This window comes from Pipistrellus hanaki (assembly GCF_964339955.1).
Source record: "Pipistrellus hanaki genome assembly, chromosome: 4".
Classification (NCBI taxonomy): domain Eukaryota; kingdom Metazoa; phylum Chordata; class Mammalia; order Chiroptera; family Vespertilionidae; genus Pipistrellus; species Pipistrellus hanaki.
The window spans coordinates 58,879,640-58,903,497 of NC_140506.1; the positions used below are offsets into that span (position 1 = coordinate 58,879,640).

At 39.9% G+C, this 23,858-nt stretch overlaps 1 protein-coding gene across 2 annotated transcripts in view; it reads left to right on the forward strand.

Moving 5' to 3' along the window:
* The first annotated feature begins 2,199 nt into the window (after positions 1–2,199).
* Positions 2,200–23,858, forward strand: part of DCP2 (decapping mRNA 2) — a 38,791-nt gene continuing 17,132 nt past the window's right edge. For both annotated transcript variants that reach the window (XR_014794940.1, XM_084882840.1), the window contains exons 1-7: positions 2,200–2,573; positions 9,412–9,563; positions 14,715–14,842; positions 15,237–15,335; positions 20,960–21,112; positions 21,218–21,330; positions 21,455–21,562. Coding sequence is in view for 1 of the 2 variants with exons in the window: in XM_084882840.1 (XP_084738966.1) it covers positions 2,521–2,573; positions 9,412–9,563; positions 14,715–14,842; positions 15,237–15,335; positions 20,960–21,112; positions 21,218–21,330; positions 21,455–21,562 (806 nt within the window). In the remaining variant the exon portion in view is untranslated. The remainder of the gene's footprint in view (positions 2,574–9,411; positions 9,564–14,714; positions 14,843–15,236; positions 15,336–20,959; positions 21,113–21,217; positions 21,331–21,454; positions 21,563–23,858) is intronic.

Consider the following 23,858-nt stretch of genomic DNA (forward strand, 5'->3'; position numbering starts at 1 on the left):
TAAGACCACTGGAGGCTGCTAATTGATTTAAAAAAGCAGGCAAGGATTTATTGAACTGGCCAGGACGGCCACGGAGCACCACACACAGGTGGAGTCCATACTCACGACTGCACCATTTCAGGTGTAGGCAGTCCTTTTAAAGGTCTAAACCGCAAAAATTTTCCTTTGTTCTAAATTCTAAATTATGAATGTTGGGAATAGCCAACAAGGTCGTTCCAAGCCACATCCTGCTGGACACTGGAATGTGGACCTATCTTCAAAAAAGCAGATAGTACAGAAGCAGATCTGAGCAAAGTTAATCTCTAAAGGTTATCTGCAGTTTCAACTCCTGGGGCTACTGAGTCAATGGGAATCAATCTCCTATGGTTCTGGTCCATGGCATAGGAAAATTACCTTTGTGAGTTTTCAGGTCTCAATCTGGAAGCTGAGATTGAGACCTGAAACAATAACTACACTATTGTTTAAGCAAGTAAGTGAGTGCAGAAGCCAGAAGAGCAGGGTTAAAATTCAAACAGCAGTTTTTACCCAGGTATGGTTGCTACCATACTTCACTCCCTTAATTCTAATATATAAAATAAGCTGAAAAAACTGCCATTCTCAGGAGCACTTAAGATCTTGCTCACTAGCTATGTTCCCAGTTTGGCTCAAATAAAGTCATAGAAATTATCTACAGATTTGGACATTTCTTATGTTAACACCTGAAAGGATTTTCTGTTTAGGGAATTTAACCGGTGGGAAATAATGACCTACAGATACTGATGTCATGTGTTCTCAGCTTAGTCAGATCATCCTATAGTGAAACTCTTAGGAAACTAGTTCCTCCTACATGCTGGGAGCTTCCAATCACCTTTTATAGTACTTCAGTTTTTAGTTCCCTACCTTTAATTATGAACGAATACAAGAATACTTCAAAGATATTCTGGTTTTGGTTTCAGACCACTGCAATAAAGGGAATATTGTAATAAAGTGAGGCATAATCTCTTTTCTGGTGAGGATAGTCTTGTCTTCAATTTGTAAAAATATGCAACACCTGTGAATCGCAATAAAACAAAGTGCAATAAAAGAAAATAAAGTATACCTTATTTTATAGTTGAGTACCACCAGAAAATTTCTAACATGATAGATGGAGATCAAATTATTAGCAAAATTCCAGCTGAGAGGAATATTGGTACTATTTAGGAAGAAGAAAACTTTTAAAATGTAATAATATCTTCACAAGGATAAGAAATCTATGAAGCAAGGCTATGATGCTACAATAGAGAGATCTGAAAAATAAAAGAATTCTAGAAAAGTAAAAACTCTACTATAGTATAGGTGGCTAGGAGATAAATTTAAGAAATTCTCCAACAAGTAGGAGAAGGACAAATATGGAAAACAGGAGAGTAAGATAAATGGCAATGGGACTCTAGAATAGATGTTAACAGTTTGGGTTTGATCATAGATAGTAACCTTTTTATATTTGAACAAAAAAAACAAAACTTGGGCAAGAATGGAGGCAGAGGTGCTTGGCTAGGCAGCTCTTGCACTCGTGAGGAGAAATGCGAATCTGATGTGCACGTGGGCATTTTGACAGAAATGAACAGAAAGGATGGGAGATTAAACAGTGGAACTGACTCAACTAGAGACCTAGCAGGTGTAGGTGGGCCTGTGGGTCTGATGTAAAAAGAGGAGGTGGTATCTCAGATGAATTTGAGTCAATTAAGAAAGAGGAGGAATGAATAATTAAGCAAGATGAGGAATGAATGAGGAGACTAGCAGATTGGAGTGCTGCGTATAGAGGTAGAATGCAGATTCCTGGGCTCAGGTTCACTGTGTGTCCCACACTGGGATAAAGTCCTTGACTTCACCTTCGGAGCTTGGTGCCCGAACAGGGTCAGAGGTGAACTACCACGAAACTGGTGGGGGCAGCGGTGAGTGTGTGTGCAGGGTATCTGATGAGAGGAGTGTGAATGCACACTCCCGCAGAGCTCACAGTCCCTGCGGGGCCCGCCCTCTCCAGGTACAGCCCGCTCTCAATCAGGAAGGCGTGCGGACCACGCCCAAGCCCCGCAGATAGCCTCTGGCCCCGGGGGAAGCCCCGAGCCCTGGACTTCCTGGTAGTGCAAAGCTGCTCGGTGCGCATGCGCGTACCCACCCCCAGCTCAGTCTGAGGCGGCGGGAAGTAGGCTTTCTGAGGAGCAACTGAGCAGCAATTGAGCAGCTCGAGACGACGGATCAATAAGCAAACGTCTCATTGGCTTACGCGCGCAGGCTCCCCATTGTCCAGCTTCCCATTGGACCGTTCAAGTAGGACCGGGGCGTGGCTCCAGGGGCTCCGCCCCCCGCCTCGGCCCAGCCTCGGGGGTCTCGGGCTGAAGGCGCCGGACGGAAGTGAGCGGGTGTCGCCCCTTCCCCCGCTCTGGTTCCCGTGAGCGCCGCCGCCGCGCCGCCCGCTCTCCGGCCAGCCGGAGCCTCCGAGCCGTCCCCTCGTCCCCGGCCGCGCGGAGCCGGGATGCACTGCTTCTGCGGTGGGTCCTCATCATGGAGACGAAGCGGGTGGAGATTCCCGGCGGCGTCCTGGATGATCTCTGCAGGTACCGCGGCGCCCGCGCCGTCCCGGCCCGCTTCGTCCTCTCGCTGGTTTTCTCGGGTTCGAGGCCCGCGGAGGCCTCCCGCCCGCCCGCCCACAGCCGGGCCCCCGCTTTCCGGTCCCGCCGTGGAGCCCTTTCCCTGGGGGACCCCCCCCCCCCCCCCGGACGACACCACCCCTCTTTTTCCGCCACAGCCTCGGCCTCCCTAGATCTCACCCCCCTCCACCCCCCGGCGCGGAGCCCCGGAATGTCCTCCTTTTCTCAGTTCCCCAGGAGCTTGGGTCGGTAGCGGTTTGGGCTGTTCTACCCCCACCCCCACCCCCCCTTCTCGGGCCCCTGTTTTTTCCCGCCCCTTCCTTCCCCCTCCCGCCGTCTCTGCCGAGAGACCCCGAGGCTTTAAACCTTAGAGTCCCGGCTCCCGGACCTCCGCAGGGAGCAGTTTTCAAACGTACCCTTTTCCCTGCTACATTGTTCTGCAAACTGCTATAAAGAATCACTCTTGTTCCCCCGAAACTTACAGTGGGAAGAGGAAAACAATGGCTAGAGTTGGTTTTCTTTTTCACCCCTTACTTATCCTTCAAGGAAGTTCTCGACTTCAGGGTTTTAACTCCCCGCGTACTTGTACCAGAGCAATGCCTTGCATGCTTCCCTTTTGTCAGCTGTGATTTCAGAGAGCCAAACGTGTAACATAAACTTAAAAATATACATACCCTACCCCCCCCTCCCCGAAGTGAAAATTTTGGTGCAGTACTACCCCGAGTTGTGACCAGGTGTAAGGGGGCTGTGAACTATTTTAAATTGCAAGTGAGTTAAAGCTCCGACAAAATACCTGTTTCATTATAGTTACTGTATTTGTGTCTACAAGTCTGCCTTTTAGGAGTTGTCTCGCATTCACACTTCTTTTTTAAGTAGGAAAGAACTAAGATTTATGAGGTTACTACGAGGTGCCAGGTACTGAGTCCTCCCGTAACATTTTATTTAATCCCCCAAACAACCCTACTTTGTAGGTGCATTTATTTCCATTTTCACCTGATAGACTCAGGAGGTTGTAATTTACCCAAGCTCATGTTCATCCTATTTCAGAAAATCAAGATTTGAAATAGGCCTTTTTCTTTACGGTGCTTGTGTTGTTTTTTTCTACACCAGGTAGATGTAATAGAAAATCAGATACAGCATTTTAAGCCTCACAAAAGAAAGGCACATGTAATTAATAGAATAATTTTGCAACTAATGAATACTGTCGCTGTATTTCTGTGGCAATGGTATGATTATGATAGATTTGGATGTAGTCCCAAATTTTGTAAGAAAAGGAAAACAACACACATTTGGTGTCTGTCTGTATGGATAAATGACTAGAAGAACATGTTCCATTTATTTCCCATTCCCTTCAGCTTCTCTCCTGATGAGCCTAAAATTAAAAAAAAAAGGTAATATTTACATTTCATTTTGTAACCTTAGATGTCTGTTATACTTTTTACTATTGGTTGATTGCAAAAGCTGAACAGTAATAAATAGCATTTGAAAAACATGTGCATGTTTTTCCACAGTTAAGGCAATTCTACAGTGGCTAGGGTCTTGTTTCTTTTCTGTCAGGAAACCTTGTTTTGTTTCTTTTCCATCAGTCATGTGACCTTGATAAGGCTCTTTTGATTGTCCAAATGCATTTTCCTTTCTTACATTTTACAGATTGATCAAAATGATGCTGCCTTTTAGATTTTTTCCTCTTTTTTCCCCTTTAGTTTTTTTTCCTTGATTCCTTCTACCGTGTTTCCCCGAAAATAAGACATCCTCCGAAAATAAGACCTAGCACTTGGAAAAATAAGATATCCCCTGAAAATAAGACCTAGCGCATCTTTGGGAGCAAAAATTAATATAAGACACTGTCTTATTTTCGGGGAAACGGGGTAGCTATTCTTGTGTCTTTCTGTTTTAATTTTGGTGTTTTGCTTCATATTTGAACTGATTCTTTTTTTTTTTTTTTAAATATATTTTATTGATTTTTTACAGAGAGGAAGAGGGAGGAATGGAGAGTTAGAAACATTAATGAGAGAGAAACATCGATCAGCTGCCTCCTGCACATCTCCTGCTGGGGATGTGCCCTCAACCAAGGTACGTGCTCTTGACCTTCAGTCCGCAGGCCGATGCTCTATCCATTGAGCCAAACAGGTTAGGGCTGATTCTTTTGTATTGGGTCGGCAACTAAGTACTTGCGGATTTTTAAAAAAATTTTTTCATGGAACTAAATAACTTTATTCTGTAATGTATTGCCCATTTTGATCAATGACATTTTGCCATCTTTCAGGCAGCATCATAATCCCACGTTCAAAAAACTTCTGGTTTTTATTAGCAAAAAACTGAATCAGGTACGATTTGACATCATCATCATTATTGAAATTTTTACCATTCAAGGAGTTTTGTAAAGATCGAAACAAAAAGTAATCAGATGGTGCAAGGTCAGGACTATATGGTGGATGTGGCAAAACATCCCAACCAAGCTCCATTAATTTTTGCCGAGTGACCAAAGATGTGTGTGGCCTTGCATTGTCATGATGGAATACAACACCTTTTCGATTTGTCAATTCGGGCCGCTTTTCTTCAACTGCATTGTTTAATTTCGTTAGTTGTTTAATGTAGACACCAGAATTGATCGTTCGGTTGGGTGGTAAGAGTTCAAAGTAGACAATTCCTTTGTAATCCCACCAAACTGATAACAAAACCTTCTTTTGATGAATATCAGCTTTTGATGTTGTTTGAGTTGGTTCACCTGGCCTGCTCCATGATCTTTTCCGCTTGATATTGTTGTAAACAACCCATTTTTCATCGCCAATTATCAGTCGTTTTAAAAATGGATCATTTTCATTACGTTTCTTTAGCAAATCGCAGCTGCTAATGCGTTGCGTTAACTGTGATTCTTTCAGTTCGTGAGGAACCCATGTATCGAGTTTTTGAACATAGCCAAGTTGTTTTAAGTGATTTTCAATGCATGTATGTGATACATGAAGCTTCTCTGCAATCTCACATGTTGTACTGTGACAGTCCGAATTGATTATTGCTTTGATTAGGGCGTCATCAACTTCAACTGGACAACCAGAGCGTTTTTCATCTTTGAGTGAAAAATCACCAGAACGAAATTTGGCAAACCAATTTTGACACTGCCGTTCTTTTAAGGCTTCGTCACCATAAACAGCACATAACTTTTTATGAGCTTGCGATACGTTTTTCCCTTTGCGGAAATAAAAAAGCAAAATATGACGAAAATGTTCCTTTTGATTTTCCATTTTTCAACGAACGCCAAACGAAAACTACAAAACAGATCAAAAAACTTTTTGTACTGATTAACAGCTGAATAGCCAACTATCAAATAACAAAATGTGTTTTACATTTGTACTACGTCTGCAAACCTAAAAATTCAACTGAAGCCATATATGTGTGGAACCCGCAATTACTTAGTTGCCGACCCAATATATATTTACCCCTCTCACCCAGTACCTCCAAGGTTTTATTTATTTTATTTTTCAATTACAGTTTTACATTCAATATTACTATGTATTAGTTTCAAATGTACAGCATAGTGGTTAGACAGTTATGTACATATCCAAAGTTTTTAGCTCTCCTTCCACCTTCTCCCATCTGCTCCTTTATTATATCCTCAGTCACATCCTCAATCATACAGAAGTCCTTTTTCCTCCAGCGTTCCCCTCTTGGAGACTTCCACTCTCCTAGTCCAATCTGGACTGGTTCACTTGCCATACAGCTAGTGTTCTAAAATTCCCTTCTATCGCTCTCCCTGGTTGTCCCTATTTTCTCTAGAATCTCATGTTTTATGCTTTCTTGGTTTTCATTCTTATTTTGCTGGTGCACATTGTAATTTCCTTTGAGGGAGGTCATTAGGAAGTAACCTAATAACCTATGATTAAAATGTTTCCCCTTTCACACTTCATGTTCCCACCAGGTCCAGGGTTAGGTGCTAGGGGTTAGGTTAGGTTTAGGGTAACAAGGTTTTAGGAAACCAGCTTTTAAATTTATTTAATTTTTTCTTTGGCACGGCCCAGGTTTTCCTTATATGTTGAGTGATTCTTGGTTGCCTTTTCATATTTATGGTAAGATGAGATAGTAGAGGGGAGGCTTCTGTTAATGTGAGTAGATAGAAAGCTGACTCTTATCCTGGAGGGCTCTTGAGAACCAGGTGTGTGAGTTTTGCTTTGGGGTGCCAATACCCAAACCTATCTGCTAAAGTTACAAAGCAGCCTCTGGTGTTCCCTATTTTCCAATCCTTTGCAGGAAAAACTTCTGAAAAGGAGTAAAAGTGGTATAAACGCTACATAAATAGAACTTGCTGTCCTCTTCCTCCTGCCCCCTTTTTGTCCTATTTCTTATGCTCATCCTTCTGCTTACCTTCCTTCACTTGGGCCTTTCTTTTCTGGGTTGGGATTGGATTTCTCTTTGTCTTTAGGCATTTTCTTACTACAGTGGTCGGCAAACTCATTAGTCAATAGAACCAAATATCAACAGTACGATTAAAATTTATTTTGAGAGCCAAAATTTTTAAACTTAAACTATAAAGGTAGGTACATTCTTATTCACTTAATTAGGATACTCCTAAGCTGGCCTTTGCTAGAAATCAAGGGGCCAAAGAGCTGCATGTGGCTTGGGATCCATGGTTTGCTGACCCCACTGGGTTAGGATCTCCTAGAAGTTTGTTGAAGTGGGAATTTCTAGTTAAAGATAGTAGATTGAACACAAACATCTCACTAAAACAGTAAAGTTTAAAAAAAATACATATTTGATTTCAGAGAGGAAGGGAGAGTGAGAATGAGATAGAAACATCAATGATGAGAGAGAACCATTGATTGGCTGCCTCCTGCACACCCCCTACTGGGGATTGAGCCCACAACCTGGTCATGTGCCCTCATCAGGAATTGAGCCATGACCTCCTGGTTCATAGGTCAAAGCTCAACTTCTGAGCCACATAGGCTGGGCTGTTTTGTTTTTTAAATGTGTAAATCCACAAGGAAAGTAAGAATGGGTGAAGAGGTGAGCAACAACCTTTGGAAATGATAAAGCAAAAGGGAAAGTGGTATATGACTTAGCAGACCTGATAGATCAGAATGCGAGACTACTATAGTAGTGCCAGTCTACTGAAAAATGGTAGAAGTGAATTTATATATCTTGTATACATACTGACAGCCCTCTGCCCCTTTCCGCCAGCTCAGCTCCCAGAATATGACAGCTTGGCCTTTACCTTCCAGGTAAGAGATTGGAAGGTTCTTCTCCAGGCATCTGACTAGCCCCATAAGGAAAGACCCAAAGATAGTGACTGACATTGGAAGCTCCTCAGTGAAAGTTTGAACTAGGTTCTGCAGATGAGGCTCTTTGGGATGTGTGTAGTCTATTAAAGAACAACAGAGTATTGATTTCTGTAGTATTTTTTTTGTAATACTTTAAATGTGAAGGTTAAGCATCTGTGATCTTTTTTGTTTGATTGTATGAATACATTTGCATATGTTCTTAGAATATGTTACTAGACATGGGAGAAAATCCTAGTGAAGGTTTTCTTGTTCACCTTTAATTCATTGTTACTGAGCCTTTAGTTTATCCCTATATTTGTGCATAGAATGTAAATGGCCTCTTAAAAAAAATAAATCAGCTGTTTTTTCCATACTCATCTTCTCTATAGTAATTTCCCCAAATTTTGCTTTCTTGATCAGCACTTCATTCTTGGTCCCTTTTCTCTGGTGATGGGTCAGTGATGAAGCAGTTAAATATGTGAAAACTAGAGGCCCAGTGCACGAAATTTATGCACAGGGGCTGGGGGGTGTCCCTCCGTCCAGCCTGCACCCTCTCCAATCTGGAATCCCTTGAGGGATGTCCGACTGCCCATTTAGACCCGATTGAGCCTAAACAGGCAGTCAGACATCCCTCTCACAAGCCAGAACTGCTGACTCCCAACTGCTTGCCTGCCTGATCACCCACTAACCATTCCCATGCCAGCCTGATTGATGTCTAACTGCTCCTCTTCCAGTCTGTTTGCCCCCAACTCCCCTCCTCTGCTGACCTGGTCACCCCTAACTGCTCTCCCCTGCAGGGTTGCTATCTCCAACTGCCCTCCCTTGCAGGCCTAGTCCCTCCCAACTGCCCTCCCTTGCAGGCCTGGTGCCTCCTAACTGCCCTCCCTTGCTGGCCATCTTGTGGCAGTCATATTGTGTTCACATAGGGCAGGATCTTTGACCATACGGGGGCAGCCATATTGTGTGTTGGAGTGATGGTCAATCTGCATATTACTCTTTAATTAAATAGGATAGAGGCCTGGTGCATGGGTGGGGGCCAGCTGGTTTGACATGAAGGGTGTCCCGGATCAGGGTAGCGGTTACCTTGGGGCGATGGGCAGCCTGAGCGAGGGGTCTTTGGTAGTTTGCAGGCTGGCCACGCCCCCCTGGTGAGCCAAGCGGAGGCCCTGGTATCTGGAATTTATTTACCTTCTATAATTGAAACTTTGTAGCCTAGAGCAGAGCCAAGCCTCCCTGCTCTGTGGCCGGCAGCCATTTCTGTTTGGATTTGTTTACCTTCTATAATTGAAACTTTGTAGCCTGGAGTGGAGGCTGAGGTCTGCAAGGGCAGGGGGAAAGCTTGGCTTCTTCTGTTGCCTGGGAAACCCAAGCCTCCTTCCTGCTCTCTGTGGCTGTAGCCATCTTGGTTGGGTTTATTTGCATATTCACTCTGGCTGGTGGGCTTGGCTGGTGGGTGTAGTGGAGTGATGGTTAATTTGCATATCATTCTTTTGTTAGGCAGTATAAATCATTTTGGCTTGTACATAATTTGTATATGTTTTTGTTTTTGACAGCCGATTTATTTTGCATATTCCCAGCGAGGAAAGAGACAATGCTATCCGAGTATGTTTTCAGATTGAACTTGCCCATTGGTTTTACTTGGATTTCTACATGCAGAACACACCAGGATTACCTCAGTGTGGGATAAGAGACTTTGCTAAAGCTGATATCCTTTTTATTACGATAATGATTGTCTTTATTTTAGTAAAATATTTAGCACAAGTTTTATTTTGCTTGTCCTTCAGAATTATCTATTTGATAAAACGTATTTGGTTTCAAAAATTGTCAAATATAAATAGTAGAGACATTCAGTCATGTTCTTACTATGTAGAAGACCCCTTGAAATGCACACTAATGATTACAAGTAAATTTTATTAATATTTTTTTTCTAAAATGGTTATCCTAGTTTTAGAAATCTGTGTTAGTGTCTTCTACTTCCTCTTTTGTGTGTGTGTGTGTGTTTATGTGTATGTGTGTTATGTTCTTTTTGCTGTCTGATTTAACCAGGCAACCTTTTTTTTTTTTTTTTTTTTTTTTTTTTTTTTTTTTAAAATATATATTTTATTGATTTTTTACAGAGAGGAAGGGAGAGAGATAGAGAGCTAGAAACATTGATGAGAGAGAAACATCGACCAGCTGCCTCTTGCACACCCCCCACCGGGGATGTGCCCGCAACCAAGGTACATGCCCTTCACCGGAATCGAACCCGGGACCTTTCAGTCCGCAGACCGATGCTCCACCACTGAGCCAAACCGGCTTCGGCTAACCAGGCAATCTTTAATCAGATTACTATCTGTATGGGATAGAAATTCTTAAATAATTATTAAGTACAATGTTCAAAGCAATGTTTTTGGTTATGTGGCAACTTAGCAAAGAAGTCCTTGCCTTTGAAGAAGCATTTTTTTTTTTTTTCAGTTAAGATAGAAGCTTATCATAATTTATTAGTTACAAGAATTATATGACTAAGGTTATAAAAGAAGCTGTGTCATGAGGCAAAAAATAGTGAATTGCTAGTTGTCCTGATATTAAAGGTTTTTAGAATTTTGAAAAAGGGTTAGAAAGATTTTAGACAATTTTATGTTTTTAAGGGAGTTTAGGATTTTTTAAATAGCTTGGAACGGGGAATATATCCCAGGAAAAGAAAATGGATTGAGCAAAGTTGGTGAGTTGGAATGAAATGAGGTATATATATTGGAAGTAAATTTTTATTTTTATTTTATTTTATTGTTTTTTCATTGATTTCAGAGAGTAAGGGAGAGGGAGAGATAGAAACATCAGTGATGAGAGAGAATCATTGATTGGCTGCCTTCAGCACATCCCCTATTAGGGATTGAATCTGCAACCCTGACATGTGCCCTTGACTGGAATTGAACCTGGGACCTTTTAGTCCGTAGGCCTGCTCTATATCCATTGAGCCAAACCAGCTAGATTGGAAATAAATTTTTATTGAGCAGAGGGTTCTTATGGGATAATAGTGGCCCAGTGCACAGATTCATGCACATTGAAAGGAAATTAATTAGAATAGCAGTTGCCAACCTTTCGGACCTTGTAGACCACCAGTGGTTCGAGGACCATAGGTTGGTGACTGCTGCTCCAAACATTTTCTTAAACCAGTGGTCATCAACCTTTCAGACCTCACAGACCACCGAATTAGAATTTGGCCTGTGGAGTGGGACTGGGTGAGAGGGGCCATTCACACCCTGGAGTCAACTTCCCACAGTCCCTCCCCAGGCATCATGGCTCAAAGGGCATCTGTAGAGTGAGATGGGGGTCCCTCCAGCAGGTGCTGTCTGGGGACTGAAGGGACCCAGGTTCGATTCCAGTCAAGGGCATGTCCATTGGTTGCGGGCACATCCTTGGTGGGGGGTGTGCAAGAGGCAGCTGATCGATGTATCTCTCTCATTGATGTTTCTAGCTCTTTATTCCTCTCTGAAAAATCAAAAAAAAATATTTAAAAAGAAAAAAAAAAAAAAGAAAGAAAACAGAAACCTGGCTGGTATGGCTCAGTGGTTGAGCATTGATCCATGTACCAAGAGGTCAGCAGTTTGATTCCCAGTCAGGGCATATGCCTGGTGGGGAGACATGCAGGAGGCAGTTGATGGATTTTTTTTTTCATAGATGTTTCTAGCTCTCCCTCTTCCTCTCTGTAAAAATTAATAAAAATTAAAAAAAATCTAAAAAGATGCAAACAGAATCTGGAGGTTTTCATAGAGGACTTGAGGACTCTTAAGAATATATCTTTGGTTTGAGAAATAGTATAAGTTGTCATTTCCCCATTAACTCTTTTCAGAATAACTGTTATAATGATGAGGCATTTGACAGCATGGAATATTGAAAGCCTGAGCATATACTGGATGGGTTAAAAGTACGTTTACAATTGTTTTTTTTTTTTTTTTAAAATATATTTTATTGATTTTGTACAGAGAGGAAGGGAGAGAGATAGAGTTAGAAACATCGATGAGAGAGAGTCATCGATCAGTTGCCTCTTGCACACCTCCTACCTACTGGGGATATGCCCGCAATCAAGGTACATGCCCTTGACCGGAATCGAACCCGGGATCCTTCAGTCCCCAAGCCAACGCTCTATCCATTGAGCCAAACTGGTCTCGGCCGTTTACAATTGTTTATATGGAAAATCTATATATATAAAAGCCTAAGTGTCCGTCTAACCATTGACTGGTACCTATGATGCTCACAGGCCTCCAGGGGCCGACGCTTAATGCAGGAGCTGCCGTGATGCACACTGGCCATTAAACAGGAATGACACCACGGGCCTGGCTTTGACAAACCAACACTTGGCTTCCCCCAAGTGGGATCTAAGTCATGCCACTACCCTTGAGTGGCAGCCCACCAAATTGCGGCCAATGTTGCCAAGACCCCCATGGCTCTAAATGCCCACAGCCCAGCCCAGCCCGAAAACGGCCTCTGTGGGTGTTGGGTAATGACATCACATAGCAATGCCCGGCTTCCTCTTCTTAGTGACTGTCTGCCTTGGAGTGTCTTCAGCCCAGGAACACAACTTGCTTTATAACCAGGTGCAAACATTTTATACTTTAACCAAATGTCTGTGAAGTGTTTTCACATTCCTCATTTGATCCTCACAGAAGTCCTGGAGTAGGTAGATAGGAGACTCGGTAGAATCCTGTTTTCATTAGCCAGGAAACAGATTTAGAAAGTTTAGAAACTTGACCAGACTGAAAAGAAGTAAGAAGTGGTGGACCTTGAAAATGACTTCAGGTTTTCTCACTGCACAGAATATAGTCAAACACTGTTGCAGTTAAATATTTTACCCTTTGTTCTCCCTGAGTGATCTACAATAATAATCTGCTTTGTGATGATATTTACTGCTGTGATGCTGACAATTACCTGAAAGAGAAGTTGGGGTGCTTCACTGGGCTGGAAAAAGTTTAGCTAAATCAGAAAGCAGGTCTAATTAATCAAGTTTGTGTGATATATATATATATATATGTATACACACACACACACACACACACACATATATATATATATATACCAAAATCACAATTGACAATGACAGATTGAAACACGTGTGCAATTGGCACTAGCGAGAGCTTTCTATGTTATAAACTTAATAAGTTTGCTTAATTGACTTGTGCATGTGAGTTACATATAAAGCTCTCGCTAGTGCCAGTTGCACATGTGTTTCAATCTGTCATTGTCGATTGTGAATTTGGTTGACACTTCTATTGTGGAGAAAGGGTGAGTAGTGATATTAATATATTCTTTTTAAAAAAATATATTTTATTGATTTTTTACAGAGAGGAAGAGAGAGGGATAGAGAGTGAGAAACATCGACGAGAGAGAAACATCAATCAGCTGCCTCCTGCACACCCCCTACTGGGGATGTACCCGCAACCAAGGTACATGCCCTTGACCGGAATCTAATCTGGGACCCTTGAGTCCGCAGGCCGACGCTCTATCCACTGAGCCAAACCGGTTTCGGCTAAAATATTTATTCTAATTAATTTCCTTTTAATGTGCACGAATCCATGCACCGGGACACTAGTAATACAATCCTAATATATAAAAAGCCAGGGGCTGTTCAGACAGATGACTGAATGCAGGCTGTGTGGGCTGACCAGGCCAGCAGTGGGATTAATGAGGAATGACCAAATGACAGAGCAGGCTGCGTGGGGCAACCAGGCCAGCAGGGGGGTTAGTGAGGGACTACCAAATGACTGAACAGGCTGTGTGGGGTGACCAAGCCAGCAGGGGGGCCTGTTGGGGATGACCAGACAGGCTGGGGACCCGGGACGGGGGGGGGGGGGGGGGGGGCGGGCGGGGTGTGTGTGTGTGTGTGTGTGTGTGTGTGTGTGTGTGTGTGTGTGTGTGTGTGTGTGGACCAGCAGTGAGGTGTGGCCAGGCCGGCAGGGCACCAGGGTGGGCAGTTAGGGGTGATCAGGCAGGCAGGCAGGCAGATGAGTAGTTAGGTGCCAGTGGTTCTGGACTGTGAGAGGGATGTCCGGCAGTTGGACATCCCCTGAGGGGTCCTGGATTGGAGAGGGTGCAGGCTGGGCTGAGGTGACCCCCCTTTTCCATTGCATGAATTTCGTGCACCAGGCCTGTAGTAATTAATAACTAAAAAATAAACTCTGTTTTGTGTACTCACAATTGTAAACCTGCTTTTCCCCTTCCTGTACTGTGCAAGTTTGTTTTTACTTTAAAAAACAAAAATTATTTTTCTCTGCCCAGTTTTTGGGAGGGGGCATGTTCAGTTTCTTTTGAAATAGGCTACATTTTAATACCCATATTTACTTTTCTCTATTATTCTTAGTAAGTCTTGTCTTAAAAAATGTTTTTAATTGTAAAAGCAATACATGCAAATGGTAAAGAAACACAGTATGTAGAGTGGTATACTTCATCCCTAGTTCTACTTCCACAGTTAGCCACTTTAACTTATTCTGACAGTTTCTACCTCTTACCAGTATGTATACTGTACTTGTTTCTTGCTATTCACTTCAGTGTCTGTTGACTCCTGATATGATGAATTTGACTCACTTAATGAGAAGTATTTGAGGTGTTCACATGTTCCTGAACTTATTTATGTTCACTTAGGGATCCAGGACTATGAGTAACCAAAGCTTACTTAATTAGTATCTAGGCTAAATGCACAAGTTAACAATGACGTATTCAAGAGAAAACAAATGTGAAAAAAGCAAGAGGGTTAAACTTAAGTGAGGCGAACATTTGAGTAATTTCATAGAAAATACACAGTTGATTTAAGTAGGTCTCTATCTGAATATATGTGCTCAGGCTGTATTAGGGAAGAAAGTAACTTCCTTAACATTATGTATACTCTTCAGTCATTGTCCATTTTTGCTGCCTCAAGGCGAAGATGTGGAAAAAGTTTTGGATGAATGGAAGGAGTATAAAATGGGAGTACCAACATATGGTGCAATTATTCTTGATGAGACACTTGAAAATGTGAGTAATAAAATGAAAGATTTTTAGTGGAAAAAAAATAGAATTTCTACAAATGTTTGAAATTAAGGTTTTTAAAAATACATTAGAGTTTTAGTGCTGAAAGGTCAAATTTTGTGAATTTTGTCTGCATTCTGTCTTAATATTTTATACTTGTTACAGTATGGCTTATTGCAGAATGCCCTTTCATTGTTGAAGGAATACTTTAAAATGGGCAGAATACCTTTCTTCACTCATTCTAGTAGTATATCCAGAGTCATGAGAGATAAAGCAAGTACTGTATCAAATTATTGGTGATTAACAGTTACCTGAAGGAAGGAGAAAAACACGTTTGACTTTTAGAAAGAAATGTGGGAAAGCAAGACAAGTTTTATTTCTATCTCTGCTTGTTTTGTAGGTACTACTGGTTCAGGGATACCTAGCAAAATCAGGCTGGGGATTTCCAAAAGGAAAAGTAAATAAAGAAGAAGCTCCTCATGATTGTGCTGCTAGAGAGGTGAGTTACAACTTTTGCTTCTTTTGGTCACATCTCTCTGCCATTTATTCTTCCCTTATTTATTTCTATTTTCTTCATTGTCTATTATCTCTAACTCTTATGGGGAGGGATAGCATTTCTTCTTACCTTTCCTTTTAGAATTGGATTTGCAATTAGTAAAATATTTTGGTTAAATTTATCTTTTTTTTTTTTTTTTTTTTTTTAATCTTGGCTTTCAGACAAGGCACAATTTGAGCTTTTCTAAGAAATTGACAATTGTTCAAAACCCACTCTAGCTTCCCACTACCTAAAGGATAATAATTCTTTAAGTATTGATACTCCCTTCCTTACTGCAACACAAAACTTAGCCTTCCTAAATTTGTTTTTATTTACAATCAAAAGGATTTATTGTTTGTCCCTTGAATTTGACTGGTTTGTCTCAGCCTTAAACTTTTGCTTATATTTTTCCTACTGAAACTTCTCTCTTCTTCCCGGCTTTTCAAGTCCTATCTACGTACCTTTCTAGACCCAGCTCAATTTATCCTCTTTTTTTTTTTCTTTCGTTCTGAAGTACTGTCACCAACTAGTTCTATACCCAGAAACTGACCTTTTTATTTGTAAGATGAGGTTTAGCATGGATAGTTTCTAAAGTTTATTCTTTCTTAAAATTTTCTTTTTAAATCTAATTAGTCAGCTCTATCTCACAGTAGTCTCTGAACTGTAATAGCACTTGTCTTTATCTTTTGCTTGGCATTAATTATGTAGTACCTTGTGATAGATTGTGTACTCTGTTCTTATTTATCAATTCCTTAGTGTTTATCATCATTACTATTTTTGACTCAGTATTTTCCTTTTAAAAAAATATATTTTATTGATTTTTTACAGAGAGGAAGGGAGAGGGATAGATAGCTAGAAACATCAATGAGAGAGAAACATCGATCAGCTGCTTCCTGCACACACCCTACTGGGGATGTGCCCGCAACCAAAGTACATGCCTTTGACCGGAATAGAACCTGGGACCTTTCAGTCTGCAGGTTGATGTTCTATCCACTGAACCAAATTGGTTTTGGCATAACTTGTAATTTTTAAGTGTATCTATTTTCTAATAAAATTTACCTTTTTGATTTGGATCAATATGAAATTTTGTTTTAGAGTTTTTGTTTTGCTCTGAGAAACCGTAGTTCCTTAAATTCATGGAAAAATTATTTTACTTTGATAATAAGAATTTATCTTAACTTCTCTCTTTTTTGATCTTCATAACATCCTGATAGAGGACCTTGTCAGAAAAGGCTTGAGTTTAATTTATATAAAATTTTGGATTAGAATTAAAACAATTTTTTTATGAGTTTACTTGAGCTCAAACTGAGAGATGCTGGGAAAAAGATCTCAAATGCTCCCTGGATTAGAATTTTTAAAGGCAAGTTTTTGACTTGTATTCCTGGTTTTTAAATGACCACCATCGTCATAAAGAGAGAGATTTTGGTATTAAGGTAGAGTATTGCTCTATTAGTCTACATAGGCTGTCACAACAAAATACCACAGATTGGGTGACTTAAAGAGCAGAAATTCTTGTTCTGAGTTTGGAAAGTCCAAGATCAAGGTACCTGATTATTGGATTCCTGGTGAGAGCTCTTCCTGGCTTGCAGCTGGCAGCCTTCTCACTGTATGTTCATAAGGCCTTTCCTGATGCCAGAAAGAGAGGAACTAGTGTCTCTTCCTTTTCTTATAAGAACATTACCCTTATTAATCCCACCCATATGACTTCTTTTAACCTTTATCACCTCACAGGCCCTATCTCCAAATACGTGACTATGTTGGGGGCTTGGATTTAAGCATAAGAATTTGAAGGAACACAGACAGTTCAGTGTATAGCAGTTGCCATTTTTGAGGGATGAAAGTGTTCAACTAGTTCTACAGTTGCAGTTTGTCATTCTGCTGCTGGGTGGTGCTGTAGTATAAGATAAGCAGCACTGTTTAAGAGGAGGAACCACCAGTGTTCAGTCTCAAATGAAAATTAGATTGCTATCCATTCTTAATAGGAGTTTATATTAATATCACATTGTTCCTTTTATTTTCACCTTATTAACATACAAAGAGAGGTTTTATCTTAATTTTCAGCTGCCATTCATTATACTTAGGCTGATGTCTTAAGCACCTTTTCTCTAGCTTTTAAGTTATGCTGTTTTACCATGGATGATTAGCCTTATTAAGTTGCTAGTATTTTAATTTGCTTATTATTGCATTTTATTTTGGTTTATTATAATTTTATTAACATTATTTCACTATATATTGCCTGTTCTCAAGATCACCTGATGTTTCACCACAACTAACCATAAAGGGTGTGTATATGGACTGAGCGTAAAGAAGCAGGGGCAAGTTGGCTTCTCAGGGAGAAGGTTTTTTGTTTGTTTTTTAAATTGATTTCAGAGAAAGAAACCTATTTTGTTGTTCCACTAATGTAGTGGTCCTCAACTTCGGCTCTCGAGCGACATGCGGCTTTTTGGCCCCTTGAGTTTTTAGCAAAGGCCAACTTAGTGTACCCTAATTAAGTTAATAACAATGTACCTACCTATATAGATTTAAGTTTAAAAAATTTGGCTCTCAAAATAAATTTCAATCGTTGTACTGTTGATATTTGGTTCTGTTGACTAATGAGTTTTCCGACCACTGCACTAATGCATTCATTGATTGATTGTTGAATGTGCCCTGACCAAGAATCAAACTTACAACATGTCATATGGGGATGATGCTCTATCTAATCTACTGAGCTTACCCAACCACGGTCAGGGAGAAGGTTTTGAATGATTGTTGATAGAAAGCTAAGATTTGTCTTACTTAGTAATTTCCAATGTTCTCTTTTGACCTTTTGGTTCACCTTTGTTGTTGTTTTTCTGATCACTTTTATTCAGTGAAGTAGATTTATGACAAAAATGAAAAATACTTTCTAGATATTGTTGAAAGAATATATTAGGATAACCTCACTATTTTTGTTGTTAGTTGTGGTGAAACATCAGGTGATCTTGAGAACAGGCAAGGGATACGCGGCAGTTGTAGTTTTTTTTTTTTTTTTTTTTTTTTTTTTTAAATATATTTTATTGCTTTTCCACAGAGAGAAAGGCTCGGTGGATAGAGTGTCGGTCTGCAGACTGAAAGGTCCCGGGTTCGATTCTGGTCAGGGGCATGTACCTTGGTTGCAGGCTCTTCCCTGGCAGGAGGTGTGCAGGAGGCAGCTGGTCGATGTTTCTCTTTCATCGACGTTTCTAGCTCTCTATCCCTCTTCTTTCCTCTCTGTGGAAAATCAATAAAATATATTAAAAAAAAAAAAAAGGTGGTAGGTTCAGTTCCTGGTCAGGGCACATACCGAGGTTGTAGGTTCGATCCCCAGTCGGGGTATGTGTGGGAGGCAACTGATGAGTCAATCTTTTTCCCTCTCTCGCCCCTCTATCCCCCCTCCCCCCTTTTTCTGGGGGCATATCTGTCTGTTTCCCCCCCTCCCCCCCCTTTCTCTATATCTCCCTTTCTCCTTCTTTCCTCTTTTCTTCTTCCCTCCACTTTCTTTCAAATCAGTATCTTTTTTTTTTTTTTTTTCGTGTGTGTGATTCAAAAATTTTCTCAGTAAATACTGCCCTGACCAGAAATCGAACCTACAACCTTTGGTATATGGGACAGTGCTCCAACCAGCTGAGCCATCCAGCCAAGACAATCAATACGTATTTTCCCCCTACAGTTTAGCATATTTAGGAGTGTATAGAAATTGTAATAGAAATGAGTTAGGTGTCCTGGAGGAATTTAAATTGACAGTCACAGACTTCACATGCCTGAGAGAAGTATAGATGTTCCCGATTGAGGAAGATAGGAAGATGTACATGAACTGACAAGGAGGGAAGAGATAAAAAGATTGGGTAGGAAGTGCCTCCATACGCTTACCTTGTAAGAGATTCAGACCTGTGCACATGTTTTAATGTCTCTGTTCCATTGGTTGAGGAGATGCTAAATATAGAGGGAAGGGGAGGAACTCCAGCATAAAAGATCCACAGTGATTTTTAGCTGCTGAGAGTCCAGAGTTGTTTTGATTTTGAGGGTGAAGTGGGTAAGGACATTGTCAGAGTAATATAATTGTTACTTGAAGGAGAACTTTAAGGCTAGAAGAGACAAAAAAATAAGTGTTTTTTGTTTTTGTTTTAAACAGAAGCCCAGTATTTAATCAGATTAAGCATGGCTTCTTTGGTTGCTGAAAAGGTGAGAGGGTTAGATGTAACATTAATTTCTGAGATTTACCTTCTTTCAGTTCATCCTTCCCCAGCCTTTGAGGCCTTCCTGAGAAAAGGCAATCTTAGAACCATTAACCCAGCTCCCCAGTTTTCAGTTCTTTTGCATTTATATTCTACCCTCACCCAGTTGGTTGTAGCTGTACTTTTGAAATCTGTCCAAAATGTTAGTATTCACAATTCAGTTTTCATGTTTGAAAAAGTTTTATTTACATAAGACATTTAAAATCTGTAGTTTGGTATATATGTCGATTCATGGATCCTGTATCTCACAGAACTCAGAAAACCATTTTACTTACAAAGCACTGATTGATTAGAAAAGAATATAACTCAGGAACAGCGAGATGTACGAGATGCATCGGGCAAGGGATGGGGAAAGGACGTGGAGTTTCCATGCCTTCTAGAGCAGCATTCTCCAAATCTCCTCGTGATCAAAAACCTTCAGGTTCTTGAAATCTGTTCTCTTGGGTTTCTGTGGAGGCTTTGTGACTCTGGTATGGCCTATTAAATCATTGGCCATAGGTAATGAGCCCAGTCTCAGCCTCTCTTCCCTCCCCGGAGGGTTCCAACCCTCTGCTCACTTCGTTGGTTCTCCTGGGAACCAAGGCTCCATCCTTCCCAGGGGATTTAAAAAACTTCATTGCCCTCGCTGGTTTGGCTCAGTGGATAGAGCAAAATGGCCTGCCAACTGAAGGGTCCCAGGTTCGATTCTGGCTTAAGGGCACATGCTTTGGTTGCAAGCTTGATCCCCAGTAAATAGGGGTCGTGCAGGAGGCAGCCGATCAATGATTCTCTCAAATCATTGATGTTTCTCTCTCTCTAACCCTCTCCTTTCCTCTCTGAAATAAATAAAAATATTTTTAAAAATCACTTCATTAACATAACAAAAGATACTTTTGATGCTTTTATCACTAGGAAATTCCAAGGGTTCTAGGAACTGTGCACCAGAAAGAAGACCAAGTAAAAATATATTTATTATTGTAAATATGACTTCCTGCCTAGTGCTTTCATGCTTTTAATTGCCTGGATATACATGAATTTTCACCTTTGAAATAAGCAAATTTTAATAAATTGGAAGTCTGATAGCAAAAATTGAAAATTATTGCCCTAGCTGGTTTAGCTCAGTGGATAGAGCGTCTGCCTCTGGACTCAAGGGTCCCAGGTTCGATTCCAGTCAAGGGCCTGCCTGTACCTTGGTTGCAGGTACATACTCAGTAGGGACTGTGCAGGAGGTAGCTGATTGATGTTTTTCTCTCATTGATGTTTCTAACTCTTTATCCCTCTCCCTTCCTCTCTGTAAATCAAAAAAACAAATAACTAAAGTACATATATATATAAAAAAAATTGAAAATTATCATCCAAATTTTTTATTTCCAGGTTTTTGAAGAAACTGGTTTTGATATCAAAGATTATATTTGTAAGGATGATTACATTGAACTTCGAATAAATGACCAGCTTGCTCGTTTGTACATCATTCCAGGAATTCCAAAAGACACAAAATTTAACCCGAAAACTAGAAGAGAAATTCGGGTATGGAATTGAAAATACTTTCAGATTGCTGGGTGAAGTAGGAAATTGGTTTCAGAAACTCTGATAATCATTAACTAAGTGAATTATTTTTTTCTTGTGTTTCAGAACATTGAATGGTTCTCCATAGAGAAATTGCCCTGTCATAGAAATGATATGACCCCAAAATCCAAACTTGGTTTGGCTCCTAACAAATTTTTTATGGCTATTCCCTTTATCAGGTATGTTCATATTTCTTGAAATTAAAAAACAAAACAAAACAAAAAAACAACTACCTTCATAATTCTGATACTCAGTTTCTTCATATAGTCTAGTTTTAAAAGTGAATTCTTAATGTTTCCATAGACCATTAAGGGACTGGCTTTCTCGAAGATTTGGAGATTCCTCAGACAGTGACAATGGATTTTCCTCAACTAGTAGCACACCAGCTAAACCTACTGTGGAAAAATTGAGGTAAAGAAATATATTAAAAAAAAAAAAAAATATATATATATATATATATATATATATATATTCATAGGATTCTGACTTTCTTATATTTTTTAATACAGTAGCATTTTGCTTCTAAAGTTTGTAGAGATGTTGGACTCCTTTATAGGAGGTACTTTGTTACTGGGTTTTTAAAATGTTTCTGAGATGAAAGGGAAGGAACTTTTGGCACATTAAAAAAAGTATACAAAGAGGGTACCAACTCTTGAGATGACTCGATCGAAGAAGAGGAAAAGAGAAATCATCTGTGTGTGTGATTATACTGTTACTTCTCTGTTCTCATATTCTACTTTATTTTTATTTTTTATTTATTTATTTATTTTTAAATATATTTTATTGACTTTTTACAGAGAGGAAGAGAGGGATAGAGAGTTAGAAACATCAATGAGAGAGAATCATCGATCAGCTGCCTCTTGCACACCCCCTACTGGGGATGTGTCCGCAACCAAGGTACATGCCCTTGACCGGAATGGAACCCGGGACCTTTCAGTCCGCGGTCCGACGCTCTATCCATTGAGCCAAACCGGTTTCAGCCATATTCTACTTTATTTTTAAATATATATTTTATTGATTTTTTTATAGAAAGGAAGGGAGAAGGATAAAGTTAGAAACATCAGTGAGAGAGAAACATCGATCAGCTGCCTCTTGCACACTCCCTACTCAGTATGTGCCTGCAACCAAGGTACATGCCCTTGACTGGAATCGAACCAGGGACCCTTGAGTCCACAGGTTGACGCTCTATCCACTGAGTCATACTGGTTAGAGCTCTCATATTCTACTTTAGAAATACTTGAGTTTCTGAAGACAGTTGAATGGAACATATATTAAGGTCTGTTTCTTGTGTAGCAGAAGTGAAGGATGCTCATGTATTACTTGTTGAGAAAGAACTGAAGACTTGGGTGAAGACTTTGTTTGCCTTGTACTATAAAGAGTGACTATTAATGGTTATAAACTACAAGAACTTTTTTTTTTGTTGGAACTTAATAATATATAAGTCATAATTAGAGAGTAGGCTGAGTAATTTTGTTCAATAAGCATATATATTTGTAGTCAATTTGTTAGAACTTTGCCTATGTTAAGAGAGTTGTTTTTACATTTTCTTTAATTTAGATGTTCTGTTTTTAATCCCAGAACTTCAAAAATTAAAAATAGAAGGAAACCACATTAGCAGTGAATATTTTTTAAATACATAGAGAATATTCCATTTTATTTGGGTTTTATAAGGACAGGCGCTTGAACTAAATGTAAATATCATTTTTACCTATCAGAAACTGATTATTATAATCAAATTATATACCACTAGGTATAAGTGAAACAGTTAAAAAGTGTAAAGTAAGCAAGAATGCAGCCAGTTTTGAAAGATACAAGATACTGTTGAAAAGTTATAAAGTAATGAGTGGGAAAAAAATATTGACCGTTTATGTTTGGAAAATCTGTATGAGATGACAACCATACCTTTTAGGCTTAGGGTTTATGGTGTTGGAGAGTAGAATAAAGAGATAATAAACCAACGATTTTAATCACATTTCAGGTTTCTTTGGGAGGGAAGTACGTGTTTTTAGCATAATCTAATGTCTGTGATAATGTATTGAAGTATCTGAATTTTGTCTAAAAGAGTTGAGAGTCTAAAATTTTATTTATTTATTTTTAAAGATCATGGTTTATTTTATTTTATTTTATTTTTAAAATATATTTTCATTGACTTTTTGGCGAGGAAGGAAGAGAGAAAGAACATCAATGATGAGAGAGAATCATTGATCGGCTGCCTCTTGCATGCCCCTTGCTGGGGATTGAGCCCATAACCTGGGCATACTCCCTTGACTGGAATTGAATACAGGACCCTTCAGTCCACAGATTGATGCTCTATTCATTGTGCCAAACCGGCTAGGGCAATAATGTAATTTTTAAGTGAGAAAGAGGAAGAATTCCAAAATATTCAGAAACAATCCTACTGTATAATATGGTTCTTTGGATTAGTGACTGTGTTGTATTATACATGGGAGTGTATTATAGAACGAGATTTATTTATTCCAAACTATTGTGTGAGTGCAATCTTCCATAATGAAATTCTTTTGCATAAAAATTTATGACTAGGTCTTTATTTAATTTGCTCAGCCTTTGTCTTGGGCCCCTTAATATTTTGCTTTGGATTATAGCTTAATTTTTCTTTTTTTTTCTTTCTTTTTTAAAAAAAATTTATTGATTTTTTACAGAGAGGAAGGGAGAGAGATAGAGAGCCAGAAACGTCGATGAGAGAGAA